The 23,727-nt window shown below is 38.8% G+C and overlaps 2 protein-coding genes across 9 annotated transcripts in view; one reads left to right on the top strand and one right to left on the bottom strand.

Moving 5' to 3' along the window:
• Positions 1 to 7,190, top strand: part of ABCB11 (ATP binding cassette subfamily B member 11) — a 34,338-nt gene extending 27,148 nt beyond the window's left edge. For all 5 annotated transcript variants that reach the window (XM_064717802.1, XM_064717803.1, XM_064717806.1 and 2 more), the window contains 7 exons: positions 1,031 to 1,234; positions 3,029 to 3,270; positions 3,378 to 3,534; positions 4,302 to 4,499; positions 5,263 to 5,469; positions 6,186 to 6,332; positions 6,847 to 7,190. In XM_064717802.1, the coding sequence (XP_064573872.1) occupies positions 1,031 to 1,234; positions 3,029 to 3,270; positions 3,378 to 3,534; positions 4,302 to 4,499; positions 5,263 to 5,469; positions 6,186 to 6,332; positions 6,847 to 7,047 (1,356 nt within the window). In that variant the 3' untranslated portion in view covers positions 7,048 to 7,190. The remainder of the gene's footprint in view (positions 1 to 1,030; positions 1,235 to 3,028; positions 3,271 to 3,377; positions 3,535 to 4,301; positions 4,500 to 5,262; positions 5,470 to 6,185; positions 6,333 to 6,846) is intronic.
• Positions 7,191 to 9,956: 2,766 nt separating this feature from the next.
• G6PC2 (glucose-6-phosphatase catalytic subunit 2) lies at positions 9,957 to 23,598 on the bottom strand. 4 transcript variants are annotated; one of them, XM_064718256.1, is made up of 6 exons: positions 23,477 to 23,598; positions 16,872 to 16,945; positions 16,414 to 16,523; positions 13,203 to 13,314; positions 12,652 to 12,767; positions 9,957 to 11,462 (listed from the first exon to the last, which is right to left on the bottom strand). In XM_064718256.1, the coding sequence occupies exons 2-6, from the start codon at positions 16,919 to 16,921 to the stop codon at positions 10,951 to 10,953; spliced, it is 900 nt and encodes a 299-aa protein (XP_064574326.1). In that variant the 5' UTR covers positions 16,922 to 16,945; positions 23,477 to 23,598; the 3' UTR covers positions 9,957 to 10,950. The 4 variants fall into 4 exon arrangements, 2 of the variants coding, with proteins under 2 accessions (XP_064574326.1, XP_064574325.1); XR_010440984.1 differs by lacking the exon at positions 23,477 to 23,598 and adding an exon at positions 11,753 to 11,881 and having other exon boundaries at positions 11,335 to 11,462; positions 16,872 to 17,089; XR_010440985.1 differs by lacking the exon at positions 23,477 to 23,598 and adding an exon at positions 11,753 to 11,941 and having other exon boundaries at positions 11,450 to 11,462; positions 16,872 to 17,089.
• Positions 23,599 to 23,727: the final 129 nt, after the last annotated feature.

Raw genomic sequence — 23,727 nt, forward strand, 5'->3', positions numbered from 1 at the left:
ACGGGGGTTTTAGAGAAGAGGTTTCCAAAAGCCCTGTCAGCAGCAATTTCTGTAGAATCAGGGAAACCTGCTGGAAACCTCACAGGGTGTCTTTTAATAGAAATAAATAAACTTGTAAAACTCTGACTAAACATTTAACGTCCTAAGGGACATCTTTGTTGGAAGCACAACAATGAGGCACAGCCATCCAACCCACAGCTTGCAGGGGGTGAGGGAGACCAGAGCTACCTGTGCAGCAGTGCCCTGCACCTTTCACTGCCTGACACAGACCTTGCTGCAGCTCAGAGGAGGAGGAGATGATGAGCATTTTGTGCTGCCAAGTTCGCACTCTGCAAATGAGTTTGACTGAAAATCATCAAAGATATCAAATGTACATTTTTATTCTAATACATAGCAATATAGTTCCTATTTAGGGTGCTGTTTATTGCTATGAAAGAAAATTAATTTTGAGTAAATAAGTCTGTTAGAAAGAATAGCATTGTTGAAGTACATAAGGAGCAGACAAATGTATTCAATAAAGATGATGTCAAAGCTGTATTTAACTTTTTTCCTTAATAAAGGGATAGACAGAAATACAGCTTCATTTCATCCCTTTTCAGTGAAGTCGCTTACTGATTTTAGCACTGCTGAGGCTTTGTTGTTAATAGCTAAGCTATAAAATGGTCCTGCTGATTATTTAAATCTACATAGATAAATGTAGAAGCTAAACAATGTATTCAGATGAGTTATTCTCCAGGGAACCAAGGCAACAGATTTCAATAATTACATTATCTTTCTCACAAACAGTAGAAACAATCTTCTGAATTCTCAATGGAAAATTTGGTGGATCAAAGGAATATTGGACATTTGCAGTCCTGTTCTTCATCCAAATAACTGGAAACAGTATATCCAGACTGACTGAACTCCAGTGCAGTCTAACTGTTAGTGTCTTATGTTATTTTAATTTACAGTTTTCTAAAGTTTTATAGGAAGGTTTGTTTAAATTGTTTTTGAAGTACATATCAATGATGTCTGTTTCTTTTCTTCAAAGGCAACTGGATCGCAGATAGGAATGATTGTCAATTCCTTTACTAACATTGGGGTGGCCATGATCATTGCCTTCTACTTCAGCTGGAAACTGAGTTTGGTAATATTGTGTTTCCTGCCATTTTTGGCTTTATCTGGAGCTGTGCAGGCTAAAATGCTGACAGGATTTGCCTCGCAGGACAGGAAAGCACTGGAAGCTACTGGACGGGTAATGCTGTTTAAAGACTAATTTATATTTGCAGTCACAGGTAGATGAAAAATCAGTCTTTAGGGACCATCAGTAATTCAAATGTCATGAAACTGGCAATGGTTTGTGAATAAGTTGCAATGTTTCAGCTTGTTAAACCATTGAAACAGCATTGGGAACTCCCTAACTGCAAAAGCACTTGCTGCATGGAATGTGACTGACCTTGCAATGTTGTTGGACTGAAGTGGTAGACACAGATCTCTCAGCAGTCTGGTTCACCTTTGTTGGGTTTTATTTAAACTCCCATTTGCTGTTGACCAGTGTTAAGCTGTCCTCAGAAAGCAGTGATAGCTGCTCACCTAGAAATGCTCGCACCTGAGAATCTGGCACTGAACCACAAATCAGTCTGTGGATTTTAAAAAGGACAGTTGTTACTTTGGTGGGTCGTAGCAGCTTAAGAATTAAGTTCTTAGCCCTTTCTATCTTAAGAATTAGGACCTGACCAATTGCCCACACCCAGAATAATTAATTATTTACAAAAGTCTTAAATCAAAATACTTCTTGACAAGGAGAGAAACTTCACTAATCAGTCAAGGCAACTGCTCTTACTCAATAGAACAACCCAGAGGCTATGATGAAGTCATATTTTAAGCAAAGCTTCATCAGTTTTGGTGATGATTGATTGTTTCTGGTGTTATTTTCTAATTTATTTGCCAGCACTGCATCCAAATGCAAAAAACACCGAATTCTTCCAAAGCAATTGCTCATGAGCCATGCTAAACATGGAAAAGGTCTGCACAATCCAATTCACAATACCTATTATCTGCTCCTTCACATTGAGTGAAAATGCAAGACATTGACTCTCAATTTTGGCCAGAAAAAAAACCCCCTGAAACTGGATTTCTGATTGTCTACATTCAGATCTTTTCCTGCATGCTGAAAACATTCACAAGCTATAATACCACACTTGCCTCCCAAAGGAATGTGTTACATTATGAATGTACTATCAACGTCCGAGCAAACAACAGCATTTTAATACAATTTCGTAGTAAAATTACTTGAGATTAAAAGGGTGAAATTAGGACCAAACAAGCCATCAATTTACTTCTGTAGGTGAAATTGTGGTACTCTTTTGTTGGGATATAAACCCAAATTCTGACTGGCTAAATTATAATATGAAGCCTACAACTAACACAAGTTCCACACAAGTTTCTCTGGTGATTATCTCATAATTTCCTGTGTTGCATTTTCATATGTGCATAGGCAAGCATTTGCTTACTCTTTGCCTATGTACAAGGTAAAAATCTTGAAAATTTTGTCACTGAAGATTCGTATGTTCCATCTCATCAGCCTTTTGGACATCAGCAGGAGGGAGGGTGCTATTCCTTTTAACTCTTTCTTTGACTGTTGCTAAAAGTAACAGAAAACAATTGAAATAAACATATTTAATTAATAAATCCATGCAACTAAAGAAGTTCCTAAAACAGTTTTCCCTTTTGTGGGTGTCACATTTATTCACATTATGTGAAATAAGTCACAAGTGAGAGCATGTGCCTGATTCCCTAAAAGGGCTTACAGTAACAGCTCCAGTGGAGCAGGCAGAGCCTTGCTCTCGAGGAAATCAATAGGAAATTGCTTGTAGGAAAAGTTCTCTTTAGGCTGTATGATGTTTGGGCCAGTCTGTATCATGCCTGAATGAATTTACATATTGCATCAGTGTCCTGAGTTAATGAAAGAATCATGCACTTGTGAGACCAGAGTCTACATTTCCAAGTAAAAATTAGGAGCTTTTACCCATTTTTTTCCCTCTTCCAGATTGCCAGTGAAGCTCTCTCTAATATCAGAACAGTAGCTGGGATAGGAAAAGAGAAAATGTTTATTGAGAATTTTGAGAAGAACCTGGATATGCCCTACAAAGCTGCAATCAAAAAAGCACACGTGTATGGAGTCTGCTATGGCTTTGCCCAGAGCATCGTGTTCATTGCCAACTCCGTCTCTTACCGCTACGGGGGATATCTCGTTGACGCTGAAGGGCTCCATTACAGCTTTGTGTTCAGGTGAGAGCCTGCTCAGCGCCACAAACAGGTCTGAAAGTTCTGGACTCGGTGTGGTGTTCAGTTTCCTGATGGCTTCCCAAGAATGACCATTTCCTCCTTCTCCACAGGGTGATCTCTGCAATTGTCACCAGTGGAACTGCGTTGGGAAGAGCTTCTTCCTACACGCCAAACTATGCCAAAGCAAAAACATCTGCTGCACGCTTTTTTCAACTGGTAGATCGGATTCCTAAAATCAGTGTTTACAGTGAAAAAGGGGAAAAATGGGTAAGAGTGGAGATGTGTAATTTGTGATGTCAGTCAGCTCACTACAGGCATGGATTTTGTACTAGTGATTTAGGAGTCAATGAGGTTCAATGCTTTACAAGAAGGTTATGCTGATTGTAAGAGTTTTGTTTGTCTTTGCTGTTTTGGAAGCAAGCTCTGTACTAGACATAAAGAGTAGTATAAAGTCAGCCATTAGAAATTTGTCAGTGTAAAACTACTGTAAATTGGAATGGAACTGATTTGTATGACTCACAGAACAGCAAGCTCTTATTTCCTGCTTTACAGTTCATGGCCAACCTTACTATTGCTGATTATGATGGAGGTTTTTCCATTCACATCAAACTGGTGGAGGGTGTTCATACGGAGGCAAGGAATTGTTGCGTCAGACAAAGTGAAAATGCTCAGTTTCTGGTGAATTGGACAGTCAGACCCAGAAAATTGAAATTATTTATTTTATACACAGTGTCTATATTAAAAGGAAAAATGTGCCCATTGGCAAGGCAATGCCATTTCCAATTTATGCCTCTGACCAGTGCCATGCAGGGAAGAATAAGCAGAGAAACAGTGGTATCACTAATAGCTTCACCCCTTGGACAGCTACTCCAGTATGGTTTTTTCCCTTTTCATGAGATAATTTCATAAGTACAAATGTCAAAGTTTAAGCAAAAGATGCAAGAATGGATCTGAGGAAGAGTTGTCTTGTACTTTACAATTCAGGGTTGAGCTCAAGCTCACTGTAACATCTTTCTCATTTTTCTTTTCACCAGGATGATTTCAAGGGAAGCATTGAATTTCTTAACTGTAAATTCACATACCCTTCTCGGCCTGATATTCAGGTCCTGAAAGGACTCTCTATATCTGTTAAACCTGGACAGACTTTGGCATTTGTTGGAAGTAGTGGCTGTGGTAAGAGCACCAGTGTGCAACTTCTGGAGCGTTTCTATGACCCTGAGAAAGGAAGTGTGGTAAGCAAAGAAAATTGGTTTTTGTCCTCTGATTTTCAGCAGTGCTCCAAGGGCCTTCTGCCTGTGTCCTACTGTGCAGCCTAGCAGTGTTGCTCGTAATGTGCAGTTTGAGGCTTCCTCTCCTTCTCAAAAGGACACATATGGACTGTTTGGACAGTTCCCAAGTATTATCTCAGACATATTCAGACAAGATAAGAGAACTACCTGCCTCTGGTGCACTCTCATGCATTAGATAGGGCTGTAGGCATTTGCCTTGGTGGCTTCTGTATGAAACATACAAATGTATGCTGTGAATTGTGAGAGCACAAGCAAAATCAAGTCTGAATGGAGCATCAAAGAGCCTGGAACTTGCCTAGATTTAACTTCCAGTTATTCAATTACTGATAGCTTAGAAAGCTTGATGTTTTCCTAACATAAATATTTACCTATCTAGATTGATTTATCTTTCTCTGGAAAAAATCTGTATGGTGATCACTATGTCAGGAGGACAATAAAGCACATGCCTAACTTTAAGCAATTAAATAGTTCATTAGGACTTCTGTTGAGCAAATGGTCTAGTGTATTTTGTGGCATGGATCAAAGCCGTACCACAAAATAAACATCATGCACAAAGGAGTCAGAGACAAGCAATTCAACCACTTTAAATCAGTTGTGTTTGTGTTTTAATGATACGGTTAAATCATTTATTTTGCTATAAACTATTTGGGTGTTGCAAGCTGTTGCTTTGTAAAGATGTTTCAAGTTTTCTTCCATTTCCTTGTAGTTAATAGATGGACATGACTCTAAGAACGTAAATGTGCAGTTTCTTAGATCAAAAATCGGAATAGTGTCACAGGAGCCTGTGCTATTTGACTGCAGCATTGCTGATAATATCAAATATGGCAGTAACACAAAAGAAGCAACAATGGAAAAAGTCATAGAAGCAGCCCAGAAGGCTCAACTGCATGATTTTGTCATGTCTCTGCCTAACGTAAGTACCTGCGAGGCCTTGGCTGCTCAGTGTTCATTACAGGAGTTGCTCTGAAACCATATAAAGTTGCTACATGCGTGCACTTTTATGTCCTTTTACAGCTGTGACAGTAGGAGCAAAAGGCTGCTGTGACCATTTGTTGTGTTCCTTAGACTCTGGGTGTGAGTTATTACTGAATTCTTAGAAAGTAGGCACATACATAAATCCTGTTCCCAGCTGTGGGAGATTTGCCTTGTGAGTAGGATGTGACACTTAGACAAAAATATTTGAAGCTGGCTGCTTATGTACACTTGAGCAGTATTTAAATACACTGAAATAATATAAATATAAAAAGAACATATAGGGAATGGGTACAATTTAGGGACCCAAACAAAGCACTTTTCTAGAAAGCCTTTAAATCACTTTCAGCCTCTTCTCCCAAATCTAGGGCAGGGAGAATTCTTTTTGCCTCACACAAATCAGCCAACATTTTGCTATCACATTTTCCTTCCAGGCTCATCATTGTGCTGCCTGGGCCTCAGGGCCATGTGCAGACAAAGAACAGCTTGGAAACCTCACCCCAAACATGTTTGCTGCTGTACATTATTTCTGCATTCCCAGGTTCTGCAAGTGGTCAGCAGTGGTCGACTTTCTTGCCTCTCTCCTGCTATTGCTTTAGCTGTCTACTGGTGTGTTAAATTACACCTGAATAAAATAATCCCTTGTATATTTTTCAGAAATATGAAACTAATGTTGGGGCTCAGGGATCCCAGCTGTCTCGTGGGCAAAAGCAGCGCATTGCCATAGCAAGGGCCATCATACGAGACCCTAAAATTTTATTACTGGATGAAGCTACATCTGCCTTAGACACGGAAAGTGAAAAGGTAAATGCACAGTGATGATATCGATAAGGAAAAATTAATGGCCTACAACATACACAGTTGATCCATACCACCTTTTCTGTTCTATAGATATGCCAGCATATTCTGCTGCATTATTCCACATTGTGAATTCAGCACTTTCACCTTTAATGATCTTTCTGAGAAATGCCTGCACTTCAGGTACAGCTGTAAGAAAAAGCAGCCAGCCCCAGGTGCTTTTAAACAGAAACATCTGAATTGCCTGGATTTCAAAGCATTCAGTTGACATTTAGCATGCAGCAAAGACCTTCCTTTATTTCTACCTCTATGTTTAGCTGTCTCTTGTTTGTAATACTGGTAAACAGAATTCATGACCCAGCTGAGCACATCAATATCAGAACCTCTGATTTAGTCCCACTGTCACTTTCAGAAGTGTTGCACAATATGGTTAATTAATCTGAAACAACTGGATTCCTCCAGCTCTGAGCCCTGTTGTATTTGCACATTTTTATTCTGACACTTTGTCTGTTGCCTTTAGACCGTGCAGGCAGCCCTGGATAAAGCCAGAGAAGGGCGCACCTGCATCGTCATCGCCCACCGCTTGTCCACCATCCAGAACGCCGACATCATCGCTGTGATGTCCCAAGGACTCGTCATTGAAAGGGGCACTCATGATGAACTGATGGCCATGGAAGGAGCCTACTGGAAACTTGTTACTACTGGAGCCCCAATTAGCTGAATTACTGTAATTCTCAATTTGAAAGATTTCTGTAAGCAAATACTTTGTGGTAGGTATGTGTATGTTGGTGCTCCATTGTGCTACAGAGGGAGTGCTCTACAATACAGTGAGATCTGTGGAACCCTTTAATGTATGTAGCTGTCTGCATCAAGCACACTTGGCCAGCACATGCAAGGCACTAAGCACAGGCTGATGCATTTAGGAAGTATCTTAGCCCACTGATAAGGGAAAAAAATCTGAAATGGGGAAAGATCTTTCCTGGTGATCTGGGGAGTTGCCACTACCTGCAGTCAGACTGCACAGTCCTGTCATGCCTAACCTAGCAATCAAGGAAGACTCTGGTGTTCAGGAAACTGCCCTTTCTCTAGGTAAGCTGAATGAGTGAAAACAACCCTTCAAATGATGCTGTACATCTGAAGGGACCCAATCTGTGCCAAAGTTTGGTCTGCAGCTGATTTCAGCAGAGGCCTTTCCTGTGCATGCAGAAGCCCCACTCGTTCACCCCCTGCACCACACACATCAGCTGTGCTGTTGGGGGAGGCTGGGCTTCCCTTGTGTGCACCTGCAGCACTGCCACAGCTGTGCCCCTTCAACAAACCACTCAGTACTTACAAAGAAGGCAGCTCCACAAAAGTAAGGAAAGCAACCAAGGTAAGGAACAGAAGCTGGTGAGGATTATTTCCTAGCCCACCACTCTCCAGCTAGTACTCATCATTGTAATCAACTGTCAAAAAGATTTTTGAATAGGAATAAATGCCTTGGTTAAATTAATGTAAAATTCTATGGTTAATAATCAGTTATTTAAACCACTTCTACTGAAATGGTGATGGATGTGTTCTTTTATCAGAAGGTAATACAATCACGAGTGGAGGTAGGAAAAATAGGCATAATTAGTTCTTTGTATTAAATACAGTTGATAAACAGAGCAACAATATATTCATAAATTACAAAGGTCAGGAAGGAACTTCTTTGGGTAGAAACTTGTATCTGTCACATTTTATTGTAGCATCTACCACAAGTTTCACTGAAATATGTTATTGGTTATTGTCTGCAGCAGAACAGGACTGTTTCCTTTAGTGATTAGGATCTTGGAGAAAAGCAGATGGAAAGAAAGTATGGATAACAGTTGTAGTATTTAAATATTGATTTTAAAAAACAGAATATTAACTGGAGATCATTCTCCATGTCCTAAAATCTGCATCTGGGCTGGGTAGGGGGGGCAGGCAAGTTTCTACTCACTTTATAAGAAGTCACACCACTTCTATAAAATACTGCAACAGTAGCAGTACTGTAAATAGAGCTGTAAGGGTAAAAATGTTATTAGGATACATCCCTTAATTCCAGGCAGCAAAACCCAATTTCAACTTTTATACAACTCCATTAACAGACTCACTTCCACATACCCTATTGAAATCACATAACCAGCACTGAAATGGCAATTTCTCTATGGAAGTCTGTGTTTTAAGCCTTAACTGAAAAGTAAAAGGAAAAGCTGCATTATTTGCTTTAATCTTTTTAGCCTTTTTACATTTCAGAGCAATAAGTAGTTTGATAGCTCAGGAAACTATTGACAGAGTGACTATCAATAACCTGCAGACATATGTATATGGTATTTAATTAATATTATTATTTAAGGACACAGAAAAAGAATAACTCTTCATTAAAAATGACAATGACTATGTAAACTTATTTAATAATTCTTTTTCCTAAAGGGCAATACCTTTGTGACCCAAATTAAACCAATAAATTGTATTTTTTTACTGGTTCTTGTGCTCTAGCATTTCTTCTCTTAGCCTTCAGCTAAGTACATGAGTATCTGGCAGCAGCCAGTAAGTACCATGTCTGTGCCAAGGGTTTGCTGTTCAGGATGGAGCTGCAGACAAGGCCAACTCCTGCCTGCACAGGAGCCTGCTGTCTCCCTGCAGCAGCACAGGGCCAGGCCCCAAGCTGGGTGATTGTGCTGCTGCTCTTCAGTGAGTGTAACGTTATCCTCTTCCCAGGCAACTGAGAAACAGAGAGCTAAATGTTGGGAAGGGTGCTACTCCAACAGATTCTTTGTCAGTGTTGGGAAACAGAGACTCTCATGTGATTAGAAGCCTAGAAATGTGATCCCTACCCATAACTCCCAGCTTCAAATTGCCACCAAATGCAGATGCTATTATAAGAACCTTGGACAGCTGTGCATGAAGACTCTCCTACTGCTGGCTAGGAGGAGCCACGAACAGAAGAACAACTCAATCAACCTGCTACTGCTCTGTGATGCCTCTGTAGGTCATCTCACATGGTAGGGAATAACAAAGCACACAGCAACTTGAACACAGCTGAAATCTTTGTCACAGCTGTCTTTGTTTGTGTCTGGTCCCATGAACTTAGTGATTTTGATTAAGGAGTCACAATTATAAGAAAGAGTGGTTTCAGGTCAGCTGCTGTGGGAAAAAGTTCAGAGAACCATTAGAGAAGATATCAGGAGATACATGAAGCAGAATACTCCTCAATGATTAATTTTCTTAAGTCATGGTAGTCTTACTAGGCTCTTAATTACGGATGCCTGTTTCAGATTTGCTTCTGTAATTTGTATCTTGTTCATTCCCAAAGGCCAACACCAAACTATTTGCCTTGTTTACCCAATTAAATAAGATTCTTTCAATTACCTCCTACCTAATTGGAAGTCTAGAGGCAATATCATGTTTACATCTTCTAAGTCTTATTGCTTTCAGATCATATATATGCAGCCCTCATTACTCATATTTTAGCCAGGCATACTAAGGCTATATATATCTATTTATATAGACAGAGAGAGACTTTTATGGGAGGGTATCAGCAAAATACTACTTAAAGATTGTGCACTGAAAGGAAATATACAACAATAGATGCCAAATAATGAATAAAATGGAAAGTACCCCTTTAGAAAATCCATTTTATATAGCAAACATATATTCAACATATTAGTTACTTGTGTGCTTAGTTAAACAAAGAATAGAAACTTGAAGTGACAGTCTGCAACCATATTTTCATGATTTACACAACTGCTAACAGTGATTCAGGCTTGTGACTGTTGATCTGAGAGAATTAGCAGGGAATTAACTTTGCAATACAGGAGCAGGAACAACATTCTTGAGGTCATATACTGAGATAATTTCATTATTGACACCTTTTTTCTTTTGTTGCTCTGTGTAGATGTACAGAAACCAAAGATTTTTTACACCATATTTAAGCATTCCCCCATTCGAAGTTGTGATCTGTATTATTCATGATTCACGTGACCCCTTCCAAAAAGTAAAAATGACAAAAAACACACAGTAATGCAAAAATATATTCTACAGAGTCCAATGGAAATAAACTTTTTTTTTCTCATCTGACTTACTCAGAAGCTGGTTTGCTCAGGAAGCTCAATAAATTAAATCTAAAGCCTTGTTTATAACTATGCTGGCCTTTTTCACAGTGCCTGGGTACAGCCTACAATAGGTGGTGTGATACTGTCACACCATTATGGAGCAGTATAACACACAGTATCTATTTATAAAAAAATGAAACATCGAGTATCACTATGTACAGCTGATGCTTGAAGCATTATCTAGCTAGAGATGGACAGAACTGAAAGACCACCATATAGCTAAATAAAGATGGTTGGTTATACTTTAAAACTTCATTATGACCCAGAGTATTGGGCCATTTCTAACCATACTGCAGTGTGCTTGCAATATTTCTAGGAATAAAATCAGCAGCTAATATTTCTCAGCTGCTTGAGTGTACTGATTTTGGATGTACTGGTTACTTACCAGGAATACATGAAAGATGCAGTGGCATCCCCTTGGTTTAAATGAATTAGCAAAACTGCCTTTGCAGAGGGTTCTCAAACAGTTCACATCCATCCCCACATTGCTAACCATTTTGAAACTTTACCTAATTAAGTTTCTTTTCAGTTGTCCTCATTAACGAGTGGACACAGTACGGAACCAAGGCAACTACAGTGAGAGGCATAGCTGCGCTCTTACAGAAAGAGAGAATGTAGAACAAATACTCAGTATGAGTAGGTATCTTAACAAAATTATACAGCTGCAGGGTAGCTAAAGAAGCAGCTATACACAATATGCGGAAACTTATCTTGCAGCTATTTTTACCTTTGCAGCTCGTGATGAACATTTCAGAATTAAGTCCAAGACCTAAACCAAAGAGTGCACCTAAATTCCTCACCAGTCCAGCAAATGGAGTTGTGTCAATGTTTATCCAGTCTGGGTTGGCACACCACTTCTTGGCCTTTGGAACAGACCATAGCAAGTCAATATCAAGAAGCTTGAGGGACAGATAAAAGCCAAGGGCAAAGAGGAAAAGAAACAAGTTTGTCTTGATGTACATTCTCAAGCTTGCTGTCTGAATTTCAGGGGTATGTTCAAATGCTTCTGCCACAAGAATGCCTGTGGATTAGAAACTCAGTGTTATAGGGAACAACACACTTGTACTTTGAAAAGCATTTTCTACAGTGTCCCTACAGAATTTGACTGTTAAAGACAGAAGAATATACCTATGTAATAAATATCCACATGTGTGTCTATATATATATATAGTTATATTTATACATACACATATACACACACAATTTACCACTTTTGCAGTACATTACAAAACCTTTCCTCCCACTCAAAAGTGCCACTTTGGAAAAAAAAACCAAAAACCAAGCACTACATGGTTTCGATATGAGGCATACCTGACTGCATCTCCCAGATGACAACCTATCAAATATTAGATGTAAACTGGAACATTCCTTTTCCAAAAGAGTCCCTCACTCAAAGACTGGCTCCAGCAATGCAGAATTCAACACCAGTTCCCACACAGGCTTTGAGTGTTGAAGGAAAAGACACAGAACACAGTTATCTTCTCTTGTACTCATTTTATCCTGGTTGTGAAGAGGGAAAGCTGTTAGCCAGGGCTGCCCAGGCTGCACTGCTTTCATGAAAGAGAACATGAGCAGGAAGCCCCTGCTCAAAGCACTGGTCACCCTCCTTAAATTCATATAGATACCGGAGATACTGCTTATAGTTTGGACTCCCTGAATACCAATTTATAATATGCTTAAGTAACTCTGAAAAATGTACTTTAGCATCTTAAATCACCCAGGGGAGTTTGTCCTGCTATTTACATTTTTTTTTTCCATTTTGCCCCAGGTCTCTGTGTTTGTCCACATTGCACACATGCTGTTTTGCACCTGGACACCATTTGAAGTGACCCAAATAACTTCCTCCTGAGAGGAAAGGTCAGAGCCGTGGAGGAGCAATTTCCTCTCTGATGTCTTCTGCAGTTAAAGATCAGATGCAGGCAGTACAAAGCAGTCAGAGCCAGTCTGGGCAGTGTGGACACAATACAGTCAGCATCAACTGGCAGGTGGACAAGGGCTCACTCCCTCACTGGGAATTACACAGGCAGCAGGCACATTCTACCTCACAAATTTTACCTTCGGACTAAAATCAAATCCCTGATTTTCAAGAGAGTGGAGAGCACCACCAGGGCTGCAAGGCAAGTCCAACTACTAAAAATTTCTTGTCTTCTCTCATATTTTAAAAAAAATTGCATATAGGTTAAAAAGGAAAGAAAAAATAGCAGCATTACCAGCAAATACTCCAAGAACAACTTGATGAGGGAAATGTGTTGCTATGAATACTCTTGAGATGCACACACTGATCTGGATAATCCAAAAAATACTCCAGAGGAATGACCATGTTAGTCTAAGAGGGAAAAGGAAGATGCTTAAAAATTGAAACAAGATATTTCATCTACTTATTTACCCCAAGACTCATCATGTAAGCCTCATGCTTTTACCAGCACAGGTTTACTAAGTAGAGTAGTTTAGAATCAGATGATTAAAAACTTGAAGTCAGTACTAAAACATTATCAAGACTGGTTACAGGAACAGATCTCAGAAGTTTCAGGTCCAAGACACCTCTGTGGTTTAAGTGATGAAAGTCATCAATAGCAGATTAAATTAGGACTAATACCTTAAATATATCTCTCATCATGAAGTCATAACTGTATGCAAAACTCAATTATTTCAAGACAAAATTCACAGTCATGAAATGAATATTTGTTTAAATTAAGTCCACTAAAAACATAGCATATATTTAAAGAAATATCTGAATATAATGAGTTGGAAGGACACTGACCTGTGAAGGGTAACAGCTGATTTATCTTTCCATCTAACTGTGTAGCTAAGTGCTGCTGTGACCATTACATACCAAACACAGGATGATCCCATGGCATGTCCAGATGGGCTTCCTAGTAAAAACAAAAAGGAAATATTCAGCACAAGAATGACGACTGTGACATCGGTCATATAGAAAATGTCTAGTGGTAGTTACTCAGGCACCTAATAATTTAGAAGAGAAATGGTTAACAAAGGCTGAAACTGCTTCTCAAAAGTTAATTTTTTCCCATAAGAATTTTTCAGAAGGTTCATCTACAGGGAATCCATAATACTTGTCTGAAATAAAGAAGGTAGTAGCTCACTCACTTTATATTGGTATATAAAACCACATATATATCATATATATAAACCATATATATATATATGTATATCATATATATATAAATCAAAACAATATGTTTTGATAGGAAAACATATTATCTTCCCATTACTTGGATTTAAAAATTTTAAAAAGCACCTAGGGCTGTCTTAGAGCTGTAGCATGTAGAAATTATGTATGAGGATCACATAAAAAAGTTTTGAATGAGCCTCCTCATAATTAACAGGAGCAAGAGAAATGTAGCTCTTTGTAACATTCTAAACTAAGGGACCAGTATAACTTTAGATAGCACTTCTAAGCTGCTTTTTATCTGCTTCAGCAATTACCATGGTGTTAACAATTGTGAGCTGTGCCTCATTAGCAATATTACAATGCAGGTATGTAACATTTTGAGTAGTTTTGTAATAATTTTAGAAATGCACCTGAAACACAGAAAAAATGTTTCTTTATGCTTAACTTTGATTAATTTTATAATTTTAAGGTGGTGTAAAATATCAACCAGATTAAAAGCAGATTGTCAATGAAACTGGCACATAATATGATGCTCTAATTTCTGTACCCACAGGTACAGCACACAGTAGTCTACCTACAGCAGTCTATAACAGGGAACACTCTCTCATATAGAGAACAACAGTGATTTCTTTTTAATCCAGGTATATGTGTCATTTCTTTTAATTTAAAAAGTAAAATATCAATTTTACTGGAAGCAATATGAAACCACAGAGAACTGTGAAAATCACCATAAAACAAGGTATGATGACATGATGCAAGGGAAGTGATTCCTAAAATTACTCTGTAATTTCCTTTCTCATGTTCACCAGATTTACATTCAACAAATCAAAATAGGGAAAGAAAAAATTAGATCATTGGAATCTGTAAATCTGGGGCCTTTACATCTTGGGTTTCTGTGGAGACAGAGAAGGGACAGGGTTATTTCACTATCAGAAGAAATAATTTTGGCTCAAGAATGTGTTATGAGCCAGTACTGTCTAGTAGTGAGTAGAGTAAAAGAATATTTCAGTGAAGTAGCAAAGCAGAAATGTCTAGCAGGACAAGTACAATGATTTCTGATTCCCTGCATTCATTTTTGCTATTCTGCTTGGCAGTACATTTAGAGTCACTCTACCAGCTCTTTTGTTCATTTCCTATCAGGTGCGCACTCCTAAACCTCATAATGGAACAAACGTCACTGATGAGGAAACGGTAACGTTGTATGTCAGCAGTAGAAAAGCTTCTCTTTGTTGTCATCTAGGAAAATGCCATCTAGGAATAATATTTCATAGCTTATCTGCAAATTTCCTACTCAAAACAGCATAAATTTTACCTTAAAGTTTATATTCTTAAAGTTTCACAAATATTAGAAAACAAATGGCTGCTGGGTTTTAGTTCAGTTAATTCCAGAAATGCAAACCAAATTCAGGTCCTAAACTGTTTGCCATGTAGTCATATGAACAGTTCCCTCAGCTTTCCCTTTTGCTGAGACATGGAGTTTGGGGTTCAGGCTATCCTAGCAGTATTTGGAGCTGCTTTCTCATGTCTCATGTATTTGGAGCTGCTTCTCTTATCTTTTAATATAGATTGCAATTTTAAAAGTGTGTGAAGTACCACTCAAGCTCATACAATGATTGGGTGCATATAACCTGCACTGACTGTGCCTCCTCTGGCTAATGAGAAACAGGTCAGTGACAGTCTTAATGGTCCTGTGTAAGTGTGGAGGTGGGAAAAATGTGGTCATTATAAGTGCAAGGAAGGAATCAATATGACAGTTGTACCCACTGGACAGAAATAGCAATGACCTTTCAGAAACACAGGAACAAGAGGAAACGCCTTCTGGTTCAATGAAACAGTGACTGTCTCCTGAGCCAGGGCTCAGATCTACACAGCACCGATTGGGCTCAGTTCTGAAGGCTTTTGAGAAGATCTGAAGGCTTCAATACTTTGTGTTAGGTCTCAAATGAAGTAACTTGAAAGAGACTGCAGACATAAAGACCAGGCATTATTAAACCCTGCCTCATACAAGGGTTTAAGCTTCTTGCTCACAATTACAATGGGATGTAATGCAGAGTACTGTTAACAAAATACAGCTGTGCAAACTGTTTAAAAGCTTTCAGTGGCATTGACAAGATGCAAACCATATCATTTCCACAGTCAGTATTTTCTTGTACAAAAATTAAACTAAATTCAGTTAGCTCAATGCAAGTTCATCTTATTGCACATATTAGGGTTGCACAAGTTCATTTAGTTTCAGTATTGCATTTGATTTCCACAGAGAAGATAATGAGATATAAAAAGTGAAAATATATTGAAAAGGTACATTTCAAAAATAATTTTTCCCCATATATTAGTACACATACTCCCACACATGCATTCAGTGGCAGTGTCTGGTTCTGGCTCTTTTCCTCTTGTGATACATTATGTAATCAATTGCTAAGACTATTGTTATTTACCCTGAATTATCTACTTAATTTATGGGGTTTGAATACTTGTTGCAAAGCAAACAAGCCCTCAAACTCAACAGCCCTGGGATCTGCCTTGGAACCCAATAAATAATGTATTTCACAAGTTTTGTGAAAATTTCTTTCCAATACCCCAGTTCATTCTAGTAGTAGTTATTTTTAAAGCAAGTCCCCCTCTCTTGCACCTTTTAACGGAAAAGAAGGAAACACTCTTGTCCTACAGCAAATACCTACCTATTGTATTTCTTCCTTTTCCTCTACTTGTTTTTGTGTGCTATTTTATACATGAGCTCTGAGATTTCCGAATCATGTAAGACCTTCCTAAGTCCCATTCTCTCCCCCTTGAAGCCGCTATCCCTATCAAATATACCAAGAAAATCTGCAACATTTCTTACCTGGTCCAGTTTCACATGTTATAGGAAACTGTTCAAGGCATGGGCTTGACTGATTAGGATAAATCATTGTTTCTTGCACCCACCAGTAAGGGCGATGGCCAAATAAAATCCTGACCCAAAAAAAAAAAAAAAAAAAAAAAAAAAAAAAAGAAAAAAAAAAAAAAAAAAGAAGGGAGAAATTAAATGAAAATATTTTTACATAAGAAGGCCTCAGCAAAGCATGATAAATAATCTTACAAAGAATATGAAGAGCTATATTTGCAAAGCTATTCTATAATAGTTCTACAGGTTCTTCTCATCTTATTACAAGGTTATTTCAAACATATCTTAAATATCTTCATTGTGAATTCCTATTTTATAATTACCAGGGAAAATCTACTAGTACATTATTCACAGAAAGTTTTCTAAACTTGAGGTACATATAATAACTATTAATAAAAACACCAAATTTTTCTTACCATTTAAATATGAGGTTGAACCAGTCACCAATGACAGCCACCCATATCATTTTAGTACCAACCACTTGGTTGAGCTGAAACCAAAGAGGAAAATAAATTGAAAATATATTCCGAGGATCACCAACATGTGACATAAAATTAAGGAAATCCTGGTAAGCCCTGTAGTCCCTCTGTAAATGCTGAATGATAAGCACTCCATTGCTGTGAAGGAGATCCATCTTAATGGATTAAAATATACTTGAAATATAGTAAAGTTCCTTTAATCTTAAGTTTCTAGTGACAGAGAATGAGAATCATGGAGGGGAGCTATTAAAAAGTGAGAGAAGGTGATTGACGTTGCCTTTATATTATATTGGCGTGGTGTACCCAGCCATTCCTGAAACACGTGGCTCCAAATCTCTGGGAAAGCACATGAGTCTGCTAGCACTGGAAAGCTTTTTTGTTTGCAAATTTTAATTGTAGGAAGCTAAGTGAAGTACGTGTTAGTACATGCTGAGCAGCAGCAAATTGTGGGGAAAGTTTTGTGGAAACAAAATGTGTGACTTGTGCAATCCTTTGTAGGAACAGCTGGAACATGTTTGCCTAAACTTTTTCACAGTTCATTTCTCAGCAGGATGGACATCTTACTAATGTGTGTACTTCATTAAGTGTTGCCTGTGCAAAGGATAGAAAGAATACACAAATTACTGATCTTCACAGAACTGCCACTGAAGCTGTACATTTCACTTTGAAACAGAACTTGGCTGTTACTAATACTTTGCACAACACATTTTTTCAGTCAGGGAAAATGCAACCAGCACCCCTATATCAACCATGCTGTCGAGCTCTAGATTTATTTTTACAGCAACAATATTCTTAAAGTACTGAAAACCAAATGTTTCCTTGCTACAAGAGGCCGGTTAATCCGGGCCCAGTGCAGACGATGCTCAGAGTCGGAGCCATCGTTCGGCCGCGCCATTCTTGGGCACTGCGTAGGCGAGGCCAGCGCTGCGCCCTCTGCCGGGAGGAGCTGCAGCCCCGCCTGCTGCCCGCGGGACAGGAACGAGAGCGGCTGCACAAACCTCAGCAAGGCTGGCAACACATCATCAGGAGATGATGAACTATTCCCCAGTGAAGCACAGCAGTGCTCCAGAACCAGCAGCCAAGAGCAAACAGAGTCTGCAAACTGCAGGAGTTTAAAAGATTTCAGCAGACAATATATTAGCATATCAGATTTATCAATATTAGTATTAATAACTGTAGCATAAAATATTATGTTCATTTGAGGTGGCTTCATGAAAAGAACTTTTTCTACAAGAAATTAAATGGATAATAAAAGCCTCATGATATCATCAGAGGAAAACTTCAAGCTCTTTATCAGGCTCTAATATTCTAATGTAGTCATATCTTATATCAAATTATTATCTGTGTATCTGAAACAGTGGAAGTCAGAAGACAGAAGCAGCTCTATATATGGGGTGCACACTTCCCTAATACTCTTTCCATGCACTTCAAGCTGAACTGCACAAGCTGTGCAGACAAAGACAGGAACCACTTAACTGTTTTTGCTGAAGGGGGGCTTAATGGCTTAAGAGGGCTTCCTGATGTGTGGTCAGGGAGTCACATGAAACACTAAGTAGATTCAACAAATAAGGCATGACAATTAAATGGATGTAGAAGATTTCTCTTCCTGACACAATCTCACATTTAACTACTCCCATTTACTTTAGCTAGTAACAGTCTGGTTTCAGAATTTTTTTAGCAGATTTAAATCCTGTATGTTTATTGCTACCAATTGCATTAAGTCATATAGAAAACCTTAAAGTTAAAAGTTTCAATGCGCTGCTTCTGAATAACTGCAATATTTTTCTATATACTGACCGAATCATTCACTTTAACTAGTGGTATCTGATTTCAAGGGAAACCCTTCCAGATTCAAAATTTCAGGATACTTTAAAAAAAAAGAAAAAAAACCTTTTTTTTTTCAGCAAAAAAAGATTTTTTGCTGAAAATATTTGAGGATGTTTGTTTCTTGCTAAGTTGTATATCTCTACTGTTTTCCAGAGTGTGCAGCAAGACAACTGTCATAGAAATGAATGGATGGAATTAATTTTCTCTCTCCCAGTACTTCCCCAAGACCATACTTGTTTAGAAATCTCTAATAACTCTTTGTAGCTTATTGCTAAAGAAAACGTTCTTTTGCTACATTTTTTTACTGCAAAAATATCTTGCCTTTAAACATAAGTAAGACATACTATAACAATAAAAAAATCACTCATTTAGACATGTCTGGGTTTAGTATGCAGAAATGTAGAAAATCTGAGGTTTTCCTCTGTTTTCCAATCTAGTTCAGCAAGAACAGCTAGCTTCAAACATGAGTGCAAATGCCAAGTCAGTTGGCAGCTGAATAACAGACATCTTACTTCTAGTACTTGGTTGAAAGAGCAACAATTATAATGAGGTTAAGTCTAAATTACTATTGTTCTATTAGGAAAAAATATTTTGCAGTACATAACTTTCCGTCAAATACAGTTTAATGTCTTCAGGAGAGTCTACCAAGTAATAAAATAAGTCATTTTACAGTTCCTCCTTAATGGCACCACTGTTAGTCAGTGCTATCTGAAAAACTGCCTCTGACACGGGATGTGCAGAAGCATTGCAATAATTGCAATAATTTTTTGCATGTTTGCTTTATTTATAATTCAAACCCATCCACCCATATTACCTATGCACCAGGACAGCAATGCATCTGCTCAGGCTGAACTCTTCAGCCAGAAGCCCTCAGGCACACTTTGGCTCTCTTTTCAGTAAAGTAACCTCTTTTAGTATAAAGGTTGAACACCTCTGGATATTAACTTTCAGGATTTTGCTGCTGATTCTCATGCTTAGAGAAAGATAAGCACCTTAAACATAATAAAGACTAGCAGCAAGAGAAAAGGCTTTCATTTTCTCCTACATTCTTTCTGAGTCTTTTAGAAGCTCCCACATCCTCACCTTAGAGATACCAGAGGAATCATGTTTATAAAGGATGTTTTAAAACCCTCACAGACACCATGGAAGTTTTGGAACAGGTAAGTGTGTTTCTGTGGGAGAGGCAGTTCCCACTGTGCCTGGAATCAGCCATGATCCTGCTCCATCCAAGAGGAAATCAGTAACTGGCATGTCAGTAATCTCTTGTTCTGCCTGTCATGTTACACAATCAATACGAGTCTGAGACACTGAAGACCTTCCAAGCTGTAATAACCCACAAAGATGGTGAAACATGACTGAAATACTATAGTTAATAACTTGTTTGACAAAGGAAAAGCACTTCTTCAATAGACCTTCCCTCACTCCTCTATGCAAAGCACTGCAAAAAGCTTCTGTAATCCCCCTAGTGCTTCAAACTCACCCAAAATAAAACTATTTGCTGCATTTCAGTATGGGGAATTGCAGGGAACCCAATGATCTATACGAAATGGTCAGAATGTGTAGGCAATTACATTTTTAAATTGAAGCTTTCTCTTGTTTTGATATTGGAGAGCCAAGGTTTGGCCTTCACATAAATTAGTTCTTAGTTCAAAGCAAAAACCTTTCAAATGCTATCTGTTCATACATTTTTAAATTTATTGATAATTTCTTGATTTACTGTGTTTTCCAAGACATACAAAACCAAAGATTTCATATTTACACACACATAAAATATAAAAGCAAGAGTCATGCTGATGATCCACTGAAGGGGGGATAAAATGTTTACAGCTGCCTTGCACCTACATATTACAGCAAATATTACATAACAGTCAACAGATGCTTTTAAGTAAATGTTTGCAAGGCATGGAAAAACCACCAAAGCAAACATTTTTTGAAACACTGTTAATGGAAGCCTATGTAATGGGCCTAACTTTCTGGTACATTATGCTTAGTTAATTGAACAACAACATGAATTTCCACACCAGTATTTCCATTGACACTAGACCAACTACAAGGATTAACAAGCAATTTGCTAAGTTCACCAGAATAACAGCTGACTGGTATTCTTTCAGGTGTGAATGCTTTCCAGGTGGAACACTGAAAAGATACACCTTCATTTTTAAATTAGGAAGAGAAGAATATTTCAAGAAGCTTGTGCTCTCTCCCTCTCATTTTTTGCTCTCTTTCTTATCCCATGTTCTCAAGCATTCCTCTTTGGACTCAGGCTTTTTTAGGGCTGGGCTGACCAATAGAGGTTTAGCAATAGTTAACATGACCCAGTCTCCTTCTCTTCATTCTGCCACCTCAATCTGATCTTTCCTAGTTAGTACAGTCATTACTCTTTGCTATAAAGCTAACTATGCAAGCACACAAAGCCAACAAAACTAATGTGTGCACTATAACAATAACCAGACCTTTCAGACCTTAATATTTGTTTACATTAGTAATGTAATTAGATTTCATTGTGTTTATAAATGCAACAGTATAAATTATACAAACAATGCATGGAATACAATTCTGGCATGCCTATGAAAAAGTCACATCTAAGAAATTTTACTTATTTTAAGTATGAAAAACATCTTTTAGAAATTAGAAGCCACCTAGAGAGGATAAAATTCCTTCAAGTTCCATGAACTGCAGGCAGAAATGGAACCAAACCCATTAGGGCAAATCACCAACCCATCTTTTCGATTCCCTTTCCAATAAGACTCCTGTCCTACTGTCACTCTCCAATCCCTGAAAGTAGCCTGCTCCAACTCTTAAAACCAGCCCCATGCCAAGCCTGGCCCAGGCAGCCAGAAACCTGCCTCAAGAGGTAGCTGAGTCAGTTTATTAGTACCAGCTTGTCAATCCTGTGCTCCTTTAGAATGCCCTGGTAAGCTGCAGCAGCTCTCCAGCCCTGAGCTGGCCTCTGCAGCTGCCTCTTAACCCACAACTGCCCAGGACACACTTTCTGTTACCAATAAAATTAAGCAGCAGATTTTTGTTGGCAACATTCTGCCCTTCAGTTGACTGCAGGGAACTGTCACCCTGTGGCTGCTGCTGAGCCCCTTGGAACCTTGAGTTTCACCAAGTAACCCATGAAGAGCGGGAAAATGCAGAAATAGCACAATTGATGGTCTCCAGCCAAGCTCACAGCGTTAAAAATAAGTAAATCACCGTTGAAACTTTTTTCCATCCGTGGCTACTCCATGGCTTGCTAGGACAGACACTTAGAAAGCAACAATTCAGAACAATTGTCTGGGCTGGAGTTATGTATGGTGGGTTGGCTGCCTGCATTTCTGTCCATGGAGCCTCTTGAATCAGAGCCAGAAGAGGGGCCTGAAGAAGCATCTGACCTGCACTAGTTTGGGCCATGAAGCCACATTCCTGTTTGCAGCTGGCAAAAACCACTACCTTGAACTGAAAATTAGGACTTGCCAAAATCACTGTGCTTCCCTGAAACACACACTTGGTAAACTGATGGTGGACAGTAGTGGGAAAGGTTGAAGATAGGTTATAGTACAGTTCATGTCTCTCAAAACCTCTAAATGAATCAGAAGAGAGATCAATTAAGGTATGGATTTTGCCAGTAAATGTCACAGGCATTTAGTCTTTGGTGGGTGAAAGTGTAAAACAAAGGAATAGGACTGATGAGTCTAGAAAAACTTTACTGATGAAGAAAAGACACCTAACATTTTTGAGCTAGTGCCAGCTACTGTGGGGTGAACTCATTATCAGTGTTATCCAGCTGTAGAACCCACCAAAAGATTATGGATTAGAAAACAGGACTTGATTAGATTAGTTTAACTTGTATTTACAAAACTCTAGGGACTGGGAAAATTGTGTATTCAGAAAGTTATGAGCTCAAATAATAAAGGCTAATATTGTCAAGAGCAACACTGAAACTTTATATTAACAGCATGCACTTGGTTAGACAAGAAATGTTCCTAAATAAAAAAAAGGCATAAGGTATAGGTCCATAGTGCCCAAATTTATACGTGGCTAGGTAATCATCCTTGGACCAGCCCAACTTCAGTACAATTAAGTGTGAAGCAGGTAAGAAACAGGGGTCTGTCAGCTTTAGGAACATTGCTGAGGAAATTGTGAAGTCTGGAGAACAGTGTCCAAGTTAAACAAGACAGGAATACAGTGGGGTAAAAGTGTTTATATGAGAAGTTTGTGTAAGGGTAATGGAACTAATGGTTGGTGGTCCCAAGCATTGCACAGGTGGAAGACAGTAATTAGTACTTTTAGACAGCAATCCTCAAAGCCATGCTAAATATACATTATTCTGGAATTACCTAAATAGCACTAGCACAACTAAAATTTGTGAAGAGTAATTCATTAGCTATGGTAAAAAAATTATTAAAAGTAGCTTTCATAAAAAACTGAAAGCTGCTACCTTGGAGCACAAACTAGTGCTTTTTAAGAGCTAAAAGGGAATATAAACAACTGGAGAAAAACCAGTCACATTGTCATAAAGAGCAAACTCACTTTGACAGTCATTTATGGCAAATGTTTGACTGGATACAGGCATGGCTACTGTATGGTGGTTTTGTTCGCACCAAAAGGACTGCAATTACCCCTGCATTCATTCTCCTCTCAGAACGAGCTTCACCCACGTTCTTTTAGAGAATTCAAGCCGGGCGAATTAAAAGGCTATCGGGAAACTCACAAAATTTAAGACCGGTTACCGTAAGTGTGTTCCATGAGTAAAACTGGGAACAAGCTGTGGCTTCAGAGGAGCGTAAATGAGCCGCGCTGTTCGCTCAGCAGTTTCCCCCAGCGGCCCTGCAGGCAGCAGACTCAGACACCGCATCCCAAGCAGCAACCCCGGGGAGAACGGGGGCAGCCGGGAGTGCCGCCCCTCAGGGCACCGCCCCTCAGGGCACCGCCCCGCCATGGCGGCCGCGCCCCTCACGCCGGCCACGCCTCGCGCTCGTTA

This window comes from Zonotrichia leucophrys, chromosome 7 (genome assembly GCF_028769735.1).
Source record: "Zonotrichia leucophrys gambelii isolate GWCS_2022_RI chromosome 7, RI_Zleu_2.0, whole genome shotgun sequence".
NCBI lineage: Eukaryota > Metazoa > Chordata > Aves > Passeriformes > Passerellidae > Zonotrichia > Zonotrichia leucophrys.

Bases quoted from the DNA above. Each gene is read 5' to 3' on its own strand.
- G6PC2 (XM_064718255.1), bottom strand. From the start codon at position 17,089: ATGGATCTCCTTCACAGCAATGGAGTGCTTATCATTCAGCATTTACAG. The intron at 13,315-16,413 runs GTAAGAAATGTT...TGTTTTTACTAG, and splicing joins AACATGTGAAACTGGACCAG to GAAGCCCATCTGGACATGCC. The intron at 11,463-12,651 runs GTAATGCTGCTA...TCTAATCCACAG, and splicing joins TGTTCTTGGAGTATTTGCTG to GCATTCTTGTGGCAGAAGCA.